Source organism: Centropristis striata, chromosome 11 (assembly GCF_030273125.1).
Source record: "Centropristis striata isolate RG_2023a ecotype Rhode Island chromosome 11, C.striata_1.0, whole genome shotgun sequence".
Lineage (NCBI taxonomy): Eukaryota > Metazoa > Chordata > Actinopteri > Perciformes > Serranidae > Centropristis > Centropristis striata.
The window spans coordinates 22,535,008-22,549,240 of record NC_081527.1 but is presented as its reverse complement, the minus strand read 5'-3'; the positions used below and the strand labels follow the sequence as shown (position 1 = coordinate 22,549,240).

Here is a 14,233-nt window from a genome sequence, read left to right as displayed (position 1 = left end):
AAGAATAAATGCAAAAATAAGTTTATAATAAAAAAATGGGAATAAAGGGATATAAACACAAAAGTAAGTAAATATATTTAAATATATTTTATATTCAGTACATTTAATGGCATATTTATCTGTTTATCCAGTAGTTTATTCATGAATGTATTTATAAAAGTGTTTTATTACCAACAAACACTCTTATACATATTGTAACACTACATATTAATAAGATCAATTCACTTTATTCAAATGCTTTAAAAATCATTTGAATATTCATGTATTTATTAATCATAATATAATAGTTTCATCTTCCATAAAATATCCACGTTTCTGTACTGATGCAGGTTAAACAGATGAAATGTCAGCAGATTTGAATATGAAACATTGAAATAATAAAAACAATAAGTCAATTAGTTATTTTCCGAAACTGTCCATCATCTTGCGGTTGCTGTCGGCCTGCTGAGCGATCTGCTCTGCCCGCGCCATCTCCAGCACCTCCCGCAGAAGGTGGAAGGTCAGGTCCAGAGAGATGGGAGGCTCCTCCGCCCGCTTACCCTTCTCCCCACCCTCCTCCTGCTGTTCCTCCTGCTGCTGTTGCTCTGCCTGCAGGAGGCGCTGTGCCAGCTGCACCAGAGCTCGGTTCACCGCCGAGGAGGAGGAGGAGGAGGAGGAGGAGGAGGAGGGTCGTGCACCTCCTCCCAGGCGGAGGGAGAACTCCTCCCCCAGGTGGAGCAGCAGTGGCGGGTGGAGGAGCAGGTTGGCGGGTCGACAGTCAGCCGAGCGAGGGAGGACGGCGCCAAGCAGCGTGGCGAGCCACAACAACACGGTCAGCTTCATCTCCACCTGCAGGAAGATTATTATTATTATTATTATTATTAATGAATTAAAATTATTACCATTGTCATTTATTTTTTAGGCATTTTTAGGCTTTATTGACAGTGACAGAGTGAAAGGGGGTGACAGAGGGGAAGACATGCGGCAAAGGGAGCTCAGGCCGGATTCGAACCCGGCTCCGCCGCAGAAAGGCCTCAGCCTCCATGGCAAGCGCTCTACCAATGTGAGCCACCGGGACGCACCTGATCATTTAAAAAAAATTATAACATTATTATTATTATTATTAATAATAATAATAATAATAATAATAATAATGATGATGATAATAATAATAATAATAATAATAACTAGAAAATTTCCTCTGGGGGAAATTTTGAAAGGGCCACGGGGGCTACTGCCGGTGTGTGTACACTATGATGAGATTCTTCAGAGATTTCAAACAATTAATACTAGTAATGTTATGATACTATTCCTCTTCAAGTATTTATTTATACAGCAAACCTATGCCCTTTAACCTCAAAATGTGTGTGTGTGAAACATTTGTATCTGGAGGAGTGTGCGCGCTTACGCGCGCATATGTGTGTGTGTGTGTGTGTGTGTGTGTGCGTGCGTGCGTGTATCTTTAACTGTTATAACATTAAATGACCAGTGTGTGTGTGTGCGTGTATCTTTAACTGTTATTACATTAAATGACCAGTGTGTGTGTGTGTACGTGCGTGTATCTTTAACTGATATTACATTAAATGACCAGTGTGTGTGTGCGTGCGTGTATCTTTAACTGTTATTACATTAAATGACCAGTGTGTGTGTGTGCGTGCGTGTATCTTTAACTGTTATTACATTAAATGACCAGTGTGTGTGTGTGTGTGCGTGTATCTTTAACTGTTATTACATTAAATGACCAGTGTGTGTGTGCGTGCGTGTGTCTGTAACTGTAATCACATCAAATGTTTCTATATAGAAGATTTTTAATGCCCTATTGAAAAGAAATTAAACAAATTATAGAGACAGTAAAAAGTTTCTGTCAAATATTAGGAAACAACCGTCAGTTATTTTACTGATCATTGATTTAAAAATACAGATAATAAACAATAAAAATCTATATTTAATAAGAAATCTATACAATAACTAAAATGATTACTTTAACATGACACTTTAATATAATATATTTTTTTAAATATTATATATTATATTAAAGTGTCATGTTAAAGTAAATCATTTATATATATATATATAACGTAAAAACAGTAAAAAAATTATATTATATTAAAGTGTCATGTTAAAGTAAATCATTTTATATAAATATAATATAATATAACATAACAAAACATAACATAACATAACATAATATAATATAATATAATATAATGTAATATAATATAATATAATATAATATAATATAATATAAAATAATATGTTTTCTTACCTGATCGTCCTGCAGAGATGCTGTCTGTCTTTGTCCACCTCGGTCCTGTCTCTCTCTCTGTCTCTCTCTCTGTCTCTCTATCTGTGTCTCTGTTTCTCTTCGTGTCTTGAGTGAAACAGACACAGAAACTCTCTGTTTGTGTTCCTTCTTTATATCTCAGAGTTTGTTGGGAGGAGCTCCATGTGAAGAACTGATGATGATGATAGTGAGTCATAAAACATGCAGCTGAGAGATTTATTTGTTTGCTTGTTTATTTATTTATTTATTATAGAAGATAGCTCTTTATTATAAGAGCTTCATCATCATCCTCATCATCATCATCATCAACCCTGTGCACCAATGTGCTGCTCCCTGCATGGTGTGTTCACTGGTCTGTAATGGGTTAATGCAGAGGTGAATTTCCCCATTGTGGGATTAATAAAATGATTAATCTTAATCTATCATCATCATCATCATCATCATCATCATCATTTATCAGATATTTAATCTCCTTTTATGATAAACTTCCCATTGACTTGCTGTCTGTGAACTCGGTTCTGAGGATGAAGATGATGAAGATGATGTGACCTTTGTGTAAACAGGCTCTCTGACCTTCATCTCCTGCAGAAACACAAAACACTGTGACACTCAGCAGGAAGTTCACAGCTCTCGGAGTCTGAACGTCAAAACCACTGAAGAAGAAACATTTCCAGTGGAGGACTTTATCTGGATCAGCTGCTGGTTCATTAGGGACTTCCTGCCCCAGGACTCGTTCATCTGGCTGCAGCTTCTTCTGCTGGTGGTCTTTTTCAGGGTCATCTTAGACTTAGAAGTCATAAATAATATAATAATCCATCCATCCATTTTCATCCGCTTATACGGGGCCAGGTTGTGGGGGCAGCAGGCTAAGCAGGGCATTCCAGACGTCCCTCTCCCCAGTCACAACGTCCAGCTCCTCCTGGGGAACCCCAAGGCGTTCCCAGGCCAGGCGAGAGATATAATTGGGAGGCGCCCGGGACACATCCTTACCAGATGTCCAAACCACCTCAGCTGGCTCCTTTCGACGTGAAGGAGCAGCAGCTCTACTCCGAGCTCCCAACGGATGTCTGAGCTCCTCACCCTATCTCTAAGGCTGAGCCCAGCCACCCTATGGGGAAAGCTCATTTCAGCCACTTGTATCCGCAATCTCATTCTTGCGGTCACTACCCAAAGCTCATGACCATGGGTGAGGGTTGGAACATAGATGCACTGGAAAATCGAGAGCTTTGTCTTTTGGCTTAGCTCCTTCTTCACCACAATGGTCTCGTACAACACCCGCATCACTGCTGATGCTGCACCAAACCGCCTGTCCATCTCACGCTCCGTTCTACCGTCACTCGTGAACAAAACCCCGATATACTTGAATTCCTTCTCTTGAGGCAGTACCTCTCTCCCCACCCAGAGGGGGCAATCCACCTTTTTTAGGCAGAGAACCATGGCCTCAGACTTGGAGGTGCTGACTCTTATCCCAACCGCTTCGCCCCAATGAGTGCTGGAGGTCCTGGTCTGATGAAGCCAAAAGAACCACATCATCTGCAAAAAGCAGAGATGCAATTCTAAGGTCACCAAACCGGATCCCTTTCTCCCCCTGGCTGCGCCTTGAGATCCTGTCCATGAAGACCACGAACAGAATCGGAGACAAGGGGCAACCCTGGTGGAGGCCAACACCCACCGGGAACAGTTTTGACTTTGCGCCAAGTATGTGGACACAGCTCTCACTTTGGTTGTATAGGGACCGGATAGCTCATAGCAACCAGCCCGATACCCCATGTTCCCGCAGTACCCCCCACAAGACTCCCAGAGGGACACGTTAATAAGCCCTCTTACCCTGCGAGGGTAAAGAGCTTGTCCGCTGTTCTTTGGCCAGGACAGAAGCCGCATCTGAATCTGAGGTTCGACAATTGGCTGGAGCCTCCTTTCCAGCACCCTGGAGTAGACTTTCCTGGGGACACTGAGCAGTGTGATTCCATGGTAATTGTAACACACCCTCCAGTCCCCTTTTTTGAAATTAGGAACCACCACCCCGGTCTGCCACTCCACTGGCACTGTCCCAGACCTCCAAGTGACACTGAAGAGGCGTGTTAACCATTACAGCCCAACAGTGTCCAGAGCCTTCAGCATTTCAGGGCGAATCTCATCCAAACCTGGCGCCTTGCCGGCGGGCAGCTACCTCAGCGACTTCTGCCAGGGATACTGGTGAGTTTTCCCCTGAGTCTTCAGACTCTGCTTCCCCCACAGAGGACTTGTTGGCTGGATTAAGGAGTTCCTCAAAGTGCTCTTTCCACTGTCTGACAACATCCACAGGTCGGGTCAGCAGGTCTCCGCCCCCGCTGAACACAACTTGGGCCAAGCCCTGCTTTCCCTTCCTGAGTCACCCGACAGTTTTCCAGAACCCCTTTGGACCGAAAGTCCTCCTCCATAGCCTCCCCGAATTCCTCCCATACCCGAGTTTTTGCTTCAGTGACTGCTGCAGCTCTTCTTGCTGAATGGTACCTGTCTGCTGCTTCCGGAGACCCCTCAGCCAGCCAAGAACGAAAGGCCTCCCTTACCGCTGGTGTCAGCGGGTTCTTGGGTTGCCACCATGATAGGCATCGACGACTTTCAGACCACAGCTCCCACCAGCCGCATCGACAATTGAGGCTTTGAAGATGGCCCATTCGGACTCCATGTCCCCAACCTCACCTGGGATGCTGGAGAAAACCCCTGCAGGCAGGGGCCTCTGCTAGACGTTCCCAATTCACCCTCACTACACATTTGGGTATGCCAGGTCTGTCCAGCAGCCTCCCTCGCCACCTGATCCAACTCACCACCAGGTGGTGATCAGTTGACAGCTCTGCTCCTCTCTTCACCCGAGTATCCAGAGCATGCGGCTGTAGATCTGATGATACGATAATGAAATAGATCATCGATCTTTGGCCTAGAGTGCTCTGGTACCAAGTACACTTATAAGCAGCTCTAAGTTCAAACATGGTGTTTGTTATGGACAATCTGTGACTAGCACAGAAGTCCAATAACAAAACACCTGGTGTTATTTTGTGTTTTATAACCTTCAGACTAGTTGACATTTTTATTCTCCACTGAAGCCGAAGTAAATAAATAAATAAACAAAAAAATAAATGAAACAAAGCGACAGTCTCAGTTTGTTTAAAGGTCGATATGTCGATGCTGCTCTCTGCTGCGACCTTTGACCTTTCACTGTTTCTGTCCACACATTTATTATTAATATTTATTTATTCAGTTTGTGCTTTTATGAGTTATTTTGAGGAAATAATAAAGGAGGATTATTAACTCGGATCAGGATGTCAAAGAATAATAATTATTTTATATAATATTTCACTTCGGAATCAAATGTTTATTAATGAAGATAAATAATCATTCAGAGTCGCAATAAAGAGCTCACACAGTAACAGCTTCGGTCTCTGTGTTTGGACAATATTATTATTATTATTATTATTTTATTATTTTATTTTATTTGAAAAAAGAAAGATCTCTCCAGACTACATGAGACCAGATCTACTATTATAACCGCAAATTGTGAAATATTTAAATTCATGTTATTTATTTATTTATTTTTTTAATTAATCTGCAAATTTATTTAGTAATTAGTGCTTTTCTTTCTATTTTTCAGCTTCTGTTTCTGTGTTTGGACATTATTATTAATATTATTATTGTTATTTTTTTTTTTTTAAAGAGAGATCTCTCCAGAGCACATGAGACCCGATCTACATATATAACTGTAAAGTGTCAAATATTTAAATTCATGTTATTCATTATTTAATTTTTTTTCTTTGCATATTTATTTATTTTATATAATAATAAGATTTTGTTAATTTTTTAAATTATGAAGAGAAGCAGTTGGTGAGTGTAGCCTTTATTTTGAAAAGCGGAAGCAGTGCGTCCTGTCCCCGGGGTGAGCTTGACGTCAGTATTTGATCTCGGGGAGCAGCTCGCGCGGATCACACTTGAGAGATGGCTGGAAGAGACCGAGTGGTTCACCTGCTGCGGCAGCTGGAGCGCGCGGCGTAAGTTATTAAACTTTTTTAAAGTTTTAAAGTTATTAAGTTATTAAATGCATAGATGTATATATATAAACACGCCTTTCTTATATATATCTATGATTAAATGTTCCTGAATGTCGAACAGAAGTCACGTAAACAAGCCGCGGTGACGTAACAGGCTGCAGGACTCCCATTGGTTGTTTTCCTCTGTGACGCCAGACTCCGTTCACAAATCTGTAATTTTACACTTTCTTTATGTTGAAAAACAGCTTCCGGTCGGCGTAGAGCGGAGAGAGATATATTTAATAAACCAGCAGAGAGTTTCTGACAGTTCGGCGTCAAAGAGACACTGAAGAGTTTTAAATCTGTAGAACTTTAACTGTAAACATCATGAAACATCTGCTGGGCTATTAACTGTGTCAGCATCATTAAATCTGTATTTCAGATGTGAAAACTGAACAAAAAGTGTCCAGGTGTTTCCAGGTGGATCAGACCTGCACACAGAGTCCAGAGACTCAGTTATCAGGCTCAGTCCAGATAAGGGGGACCCTAGACCAGGTCCGTCAGACCAGTAAAACCTGGAGAGTCTAAAGATCAACTGAGAACCTGGTTCGCATTCTGTAAAATCTTTATTTATTGAAAATGAAAACAGGATTCTGTCCAGAATGTATTTTAAAGTCGAACTATTATCATATTACTGATCTTATTTTCATTCATATCTCCTGAAAATCTGCTTTCATAATTTAAATTTAAAAAGAATAACAGAAACACAATCAGTTGCTTTATTACATGTTATGTATATATATTTATATACATTTATTTTTCTAATTATTGAATGTTTGTGAAGCAAAAGTTTCCACATGGGACCAGATCCACATGGGACCAGGTCCACATGGGACCAGGTCCACATGAGGCCAGGTCCACACGAGACCAGGTCCACACGAGACCAGGTCCACACGAGGCCAGGTCCACACGAGATCAGGTCCACACGAGGCCAGGTCCACACGAGGCCAGGTCCACACGAGACCAGGTCCACATGAGGCCAGGTCCACACGAGACCAGGTCCACATGAGGCCAGGTTCTGACTGATCTGCTCTCAGATGTGTATAAAAACACTAATAACATTTAATCAAAAGATTTATTTGTTTGAGCAGAAAATAAAACAACATTTTTCACAACAAGAGCTTTAAAAAACAATTATTTAAATTTTCTTTTATTAATCTGCAGATTATCTTCTTGAGTAGTTGATTGTTTGTTTAGTCGATTAAATCATAAAATAGTCAAGAAATGTCTTTAAGGGTCTTTTGTCATATTTTTTCTCAAACCTAAAAATATTCACTTTGATATAAAACTGAGAAAAACTAATTTTTTGTGACATTTTCTCATGAAAAATAACTTTAACGATTTAAATATTTGCTGATTATTTCTCTGGCGATCGATGAATCACTGCAGCAAAATAAATTAAAGAGAGATTAGGTTATTCTGTTTGTTTGTGTGTGTTTATGGTGAACCAGAAGCTTTTATTTAACATAAAAGATTAAGTTAAAATCCTCCATTCAGAACTCCATTGTAAAAAATAGATTTTACAGACATCTTTCTCTCAGCAGTGATGGCTCATTCTGATACTTTATTTTTATTTACACAACACTTTGAGGTTTGATGATGAATGTTGAAGTTTATTTGTAAATATTTTCCTGATTCACATGTTTAGGAGTTTCTGTAACAAACTGTAGATCTGAACAGGAAACTGTCGTTAAACGTGATTTCTGAATGGAGTTCTGCTCTGAGTGACGTGTGTGTTTGTGGGTCAACAGGTGCAGATGTCCGGCTCACTCCAACACCTTCCACCGAGGTCTCACACACACACACACACACACACACACACGTAAATATTTAACTCCTTCAGTGTCAGTAATTTACTGCTGATAACCTTCAGTCCTTGAACAGATATGGACCCTCAGCCTCCTGATTGTTGTCAGTCGATCAGTAACTCGTTAGAAGATGAATAATGATAATAATTAATATTGTTTTGTTGCTGCAGGAGCCGGAGCGGCGAGCTGCAGCGTCCGGGAGACGGACTACGCCTTCGAGGTCGCTCACACCAAACTCTTTTAAACAAACCCGATTGTTTAAGAAAATCACCTGAATCACAAAAAGATGGCAGAAAAATTCTGAATACCCCATATTTATTTATTATTGTCTCAGAATTAAATTTAAAGTGGAACGTGGTCTTATTTTCCGTCATATCTCCTGAGAATCTGCTTTCATAGTTTACAAAAATTTAGAATTTAAAAAGAATAACAGAAGCACGCTCAATTGCTATATTACACTTTATGTTTATATATTTCTTTTCAAATTAATGAACGTTTTTTGTCTGTGATAGAAGTTTCTTTCCTGTGAATTTAAATGTTTATTAAAGTTCTTCTGATTGATACAAATTAATATATTTTATTCTAAATTATTTAAGAGAAGTTTGTTTTTATTTTTATTGGTTTTTATCAGGAAATACAAAGAATAATACTTAAAATAATAACAATAAAGCAAATAAAACAGGAAAATAATAATCATAATGTTTTTCTGTCAGATTGAGAATCAGATTGTTTGTTTGTTTGTTTGTTTGTGTGTTTGTGTCAGATGGCGAGCTCCAACATCAGGTACGGCGCCGGAGTCAGCAGGGAGATCGGCATGGTAACCAAACATCAACACATTCAACATCAATCAGTAAAATAACTTCACTTCTTGTTTGATTCCAAAATTACAAACAAATAAACAAAAAAGTAAGTTTACAGAAATAAATCAGGAAAAACATTTTTTAATTTGAAAAAAAAATAATTTGTTAATAAAGTGTTAAAATGTCCCATAGAACACAATGAGGAGACAAACAGCTGACTCTCTAAACTTGAACTAGAAACAGGATTTAAAGTTTAAACTCTATGCTTTTCACTGTGTGTATGTGTGTGTGTCTGTGTGTCGTTGGTGTGTGTCTTGTGTGTTGTGTGTGTGTGTGTTTGTCTGTGTGTGTATGTGTCTGTCTCTCTGTTGACCTGTAAACTTTAAACTTAAACTTTATTCTTTTCACTAACTGTCAGTTTGTCAGTTTATAATGGGTGTGTGTTGGATGACATCACAGCAAGAGTGAGAGAGGCTGGGATGTACTGTTCGACTGTCCCATAGAGTCCAATGAGAACTGGGACCAGACTTTTCACATGTTACGACAGACATGAAACCATCATAAACGTTCAGAGACTTTTATTCTCATATTGTTGTTTGGAGGAACCAGATCAAATCATTAAAGACTTTGATCTGGTTCCTGATGAACCTGAACCAGATTCTCTGGTTCTCCTGCAGGACCTGCAGAACCTCGGAGCTCGGAACGTCTGTGTCATGACGGACAAAAACTTGTCCCGCCTCCCGCCGGTGAAGGCTGTCCTTGAGTCTCTTGCCGCCAACGGCGTCCAGTTCAAAGTGTATGACGACGTAAGGGTGGAGCCAACCGACTCCAGGTGAGCTGCTGCGCTCTGACTGGCTGAGACTCTGCTTACTTATTTATTTATGTTAAATTTAAATCTTAAGAAGCTGTTAAACTGTTTGTGTGTGTGTGTCTTGTGTGTCTGTGTAGTTTTAAAGACGCCATCTCTTTCGCTAAGAACGACTCGTTTGACGTGTTCGTGGCAGTTGGCGGGGGCTCTGTGATTGACACGTGTAAAGCAGCCAATCTGTACGCTTGTCACCCCGACGCCGACTTCCTGGACTTTGTCAACGCTCCGATCGGCGGCGGGAAGCCGATCACCGGAGCGCTGAAGCCGCTGATCGCAGGTCAGTGGACAGAACCAGACCTGGAGACACTAGAGTCCAAGTCTGACCTTGATCTGATGTCAGTGAATCTGTTTCTTTTCAGTTCCCACGACGGCAGGAACTGGCAGTGAGACGACCGGAGTCGCCATCTTCGACTACGAGCCGCTGAAGGCCAAGACAGGTCAGACTCCTCACAGCAGAAATAATAATTAATAATATGTTATATCAGACTTAAGTTTCTTTCACATTTCAACATGTTTTAATTCACAAATCTGAATCAAAAGCTTCAGAACAAGGGAAAGTGTTTGTGGCATCACAGTCTGTCTGTGCTTTGATTGGCTGTCTGTCTGCGCTCTGATTGGCTGTCTGCCTGCGCTCTGATTGGCTGTCTGTCTGCAGGTATCGCCAACAGAGCCCTCAGACCAACGCTGGGCATCGTGGACCCGATACACACACTGAGCATGCCCGAGAGAGTCGCTGCTAACAGCGGCTTCGACGTCCTCTGGTACCTGTCTGTCTGTCCCTTGTCTGTCTGTCTGTCTGTCTGTCTCTCACCTGTCTGTCTGTACCTCACCTGTCTGTCTGTTGACCTGTTGACTTTTTGTCCTGTTGACTTTTTATCCTGTTGACTTGGTGACTTTTTGTCCTGCAGTAATCAGAGTGAATTAAATGTATTTTAATGTTTTATTTCTTTAAAAGTTTATTCTATGCAATTTACTGCAGATTTTATTTTGTCTTTTTTCATATTTATTTTCTTTGGAAAAATGTTTTATTATTTAAATGTATATTAGGGCAGTCAGAATATTTTCTGTTTCATTGTTTCACTAAAATTATCAGAAGAAACAATTCATTTATTTTAACATGTAAACATGTAATGAGTACATTTATAATATATAATAATAATAATAATAATAATAATAACTAGAAAATTTCCTCTGGGGAAATTCTGATAGGGCCACGGGGGCTACTGCCGGTGTGTGTACACTATGATAAGATTTTTCAGAGATTTCAAACAATTAATTCTAGTAATGTTATGATTCTATATTATATACAAAAAAAGCATTCCTTTTCAAGTATTTATTTATACAGCAACCTATGCCCTTTCAACCTCAAAGTGTGTGTGTGTGTGTGTCTGTGTGTGTGTAGCATGTGTACCTGGAGGAGTGTGCGAGCTTACACGTGCATGTCTGTGTGTGTGCGCGTATCTGTAACTGTAATCACATAAAGTGACCTGTGTGTGTGTGCACGCGTGTGTTCGTCCGCGCGCGCGCGCGGAGAAGTAGATGTTTGAAAATCTCTAATTATTGTTCTTTTTCGCTCATTTTTTTTCGGCCGTCCCATTCACTTCAATGCAAAATTTTGGCCAGTTTTTCACGACTTCCGTCACAAAAAATTCGTATTCCGTAGAGAAAAGTAATAGCACACCAATCCCGATCAAACCGCACGTTTTGATATATAATTTGTCTAGTAGCGGGACGAAATTGTGTCCGGAAGAGGGAAAAGAAAAAATCCACAGTATAACAATAGTGCTCGGGGCGATTGCTCCGTGGCCCTAATAATGATGTGTGTGTTTCAGCCATGCTCTGGAGTCGTACACGGCGCTGCCCTACGACCAGCGGCGCCCGTGTCCCCCCAACCCGCTGAGCCGGCCCGCCTACCAAGGCAGCAACCCCATCAGTGACGTGTGGTCGCGCCACGCGCTGGGCGTGGTCGCCAAGTTCATGAAGAGGTGACAACACGAATACATATTTTAATATTATTCAACAACAAATAATCAGGTTCTGTTTATTTACAACATTAAGTTAAAATGTCAGATAAACATTTTAATTAAATCAAAGCAACATTTAAGTTTTTATTTTACATGAAGTTTATTTGCAAAAACAAAGTTTTTATTTATTCATTTGTTTGTAAAATAAAAACACCTGATTTATGGAAAAAGAAAAAAAGAGATTTCTTAACAGATCAACTTGTCTGTTGACTGTTTGACTGTCTGTCCCTCTGCCTGTCTGTCTGTCTGTCTGTCTCTCTCACTGTCTGTCTGTCTGACAGGGCGGTGAAGGACCCTGAGGACCTGGAGGCTCGGTCCAGCATGCACCTGGCCAGCGTGTTCGCCGGCATTGGCTTCGGGAACGCCGGAGTTCATCTGTGGTCAGAAACTTTTATTCAGATATAATCAGATGTAATGTGATGTATTGTAATATAATAATGTGTTCATCCATCAATAATCCACCTCACATTCACAGTTAACTCCTGCATTTGCATCTTTTTTGGTTTAAAACCAGTAAGTCTTGAATCTGTGAAGAAAAATACATTAAATATTTGTGATATTTCAGTTTACAGACACCTTGATGACATCATTAATATTAATAATTAAAGGATTACCTCAGGACAGGAATGATTTGTTTCTCTCTGCAGTCATGGGATGTCGTATCCAATCGCCGGGAACGTGAAGACGCATGCCGCCAAGGGCTACAGCGTGGAGCATCCCCTGGTGGTCAGACACCATATCTCATATATTTACTGTCATAGAGACTGTAAACACTTCAGAGCTGCTTTATTATTAAGAATGAAACCTCAGAGCAGTGTGTGTGTGTGTGTGTCCTCAGCCTCACGGTCTTTCGGTGGTCCTCACGTCTCCGGCGGTCTTTAACTTCACCGCCCCGATGTGTCCAGAGCGCCACCTGGAGGCTGCAGAGATCCTTGGTACTGAAACTAGTGGAGAGAGCTTGGCTCTGCTGCACCAGACTCCAGTCAGAAAACCCTCGTTTTAACAGCAGACAGACCTGACAGCATCAGTTCAGCCTATTAATCTGTTATCCTCATTAATCACCTTATTCTGAATAACGAGCTGCTGGTTGGCGTCTCTCAGGTACAGACGTGCGGCGGGTGAAGCGTGAGGACGCCGGCGCCGTGCTGTCCGATGCTCTGCGGCAGTTCCTGTTCGATCTGCAGGTGGAGGATGGACTCGCTGCTGTGGGATACAGCACTGAAGACATCCCAGCGCTGGTCAAAGGAACAATCCCTCAGGTCAACTCTCACTTACTGATAACCATGAAATTAATTAAAAATATTAGATTTAAAGATAATTTTTCCCTGATGTGCAAATCCAGGCTTCAACAATATTCGGAATGCACTGCTTCAAATAAATAAATAAATAAAACATTTTTCTGTATATATTGTTTATATATTTTGTTATTCAATGCATATTATATGTTTGATTTTTAACTAGGGACCGAGCACCGATGGTGCGAGGACCCTATTGAAATTGGTCAGTTTATTATTATTATTTTAATGGAAAATTAATCTAGTTTTTGAGGGCTTTATCATATTCCAAAACTCACCAAACTTGGGACAAAATTCAATCACGCCGAAAATGTACGTATTTCATTGATTTCAGAAATGGGCCTGGCAAAATGACCTACTAGCGCCCCCTAGAATTTAGCCCCAAAAACAGGTTTGTCGTAGAGACACAAAATTTGGTACATTCATGTATCACGGGAAGACGCACCAAAAAGTCTCAAGAACCCATACCCAAAAATGAACAGGAAGTTTGCATGATGATGGTCTATCACTGAACAGTTCTGCATAACAGTATTTCATAAAGTCCCGCCCTTTTTGATTATCCATGCCCCCTTTTTCTAACTAATGAACCGTTTGTCGTAGAGACTTGTATGAGTTGTCAGTGTACTCAGCAGAGAGACCTTGATTACCTCGCCCCTTCAACGATCAGTGGACCTGGCATGGCCGGTTCTCACGTCGGCTCCACTCTGCTCGGGCCCGTTCATCCCTGCTTGCAGCTTTACTTATATTTTATTTTTAATGTTTATATATTTTCTTTAAAATCATTATATATTATTAATATTTCTTTCTTTCTCTGCATTTCTAAATGTTTCATGTATATTTCTGTGCTTGTGTCTCAGGAACGAGTGACGAAGCTGTCCCCGCGGGCACACACCGAGGAAGACCTCAGCCAGCTGTTCGAGGCCTCCATGAAGCTCTACTGACCTGGGACTTACCTCAGGTCTGCTCTGAGCCGGGCTGCAGACCCTCCATCTGACAGCAGGGGGCGCTGTTTCTCAGCCTGAACAGATCCTTTTATTAATGATCAAATATTGATTTTATATTTACACACAAATCTGAAATAAATCCAGATTACTGCAGCAGACTTCTGTCTATT

The 14,233-nt window shown here is 40.8% G+C and overlaps 2 protein-coding genes across 2 annotated transcripts; one reads left to right on the top strand and one right to left on the bottom strand.

Annotated features, from left to right (window-relative positions):
* Positions 1-237: 237 nt before the first annotated feature.
* On the bottom strand, positions 238-2,293 carry LOC131979735 (corticoliberin-like). Its single transcript, XM_059343730.1, has 2 exons — positions 2,246-2,293; positions 238-828 (listed from the first exon to the last, which is right to left on the bottom strand). Exon 2 carries the CDS (start codon positions 820-822, stop codon positions 400-402), a length of 423 nt encoding a protein of 140 aa, XP_059199713.1. The 5' UTR covers positions 823-828; positions 2,246-2,293; the 3' UTR covers positions 238-399.
* Positions 2,294-6,168: 3,875 nt separating this feature from the next.
* Positions 6,169-14,221, top strand: adhfe1 (alcohol dehydrogenase iron containing 1). Its single transcript, XM_059345433.1, has 14 exons — positions 6,169-6,285; positions 8,076-8,113; positions 8,303-8,352; positions 8,896-8,949; positions 9,610-9,764; positions 9,881-10,077; positions 10,160-10,237; positions 10,456-10,561; positions 11,633-11,785; positions 12,106-12,204; positions 12,472-12,550; positions 12,663-12,759; positions 12,926-13,083; positions 13,977-14,221. The coding sequence occupies exons 1-14, from the start codon at positions 6,233-6,235 to the stop codon at positions 14,058-14,060; spliced, it is 1,401 nt and encodes a 466-aa protein (XP_059201416.1). The 5' UTR covers positions 6,169-6,232; the 3' UTR covers positions 14,061-14,221.
* The last annotated feature ends 12 nt before the right edge of the window (positions 14,222-14,233 follow it).

Bases quoted from the DNA above. Each gene is read 5' to 3' on its own strand.
- LOC131979735 (XM_059343730.1), bottom strand. From the start codon at position 822: ATGAAGCTGACCGTGTTGTTGTGGCTCGCCACGCTGCTTGGCGCCGTC.
- adhfe1 (XM_059345433.1), top strand. From the start codon at position 6,233: ATGGCTGGAAGAGACCGAGTGGTTCACCTGCTGCGGCAGCTGGAGCGC. The intron at 8,950-9,609 runs GTAACCAAACAT...GTTCTCCTGCAG, and splicing joins TCAGCAGGGAGATCGGCATG to GACCTGCAGAACCTCGGAGC. The intron at 12,760-12,925 runs GTACTGAAACTA...GGCGTCTCTCAG, and splicing joins GGAGGCTGCAGAGATCCTTG to GTACAGACGTGCGGCGGGTG.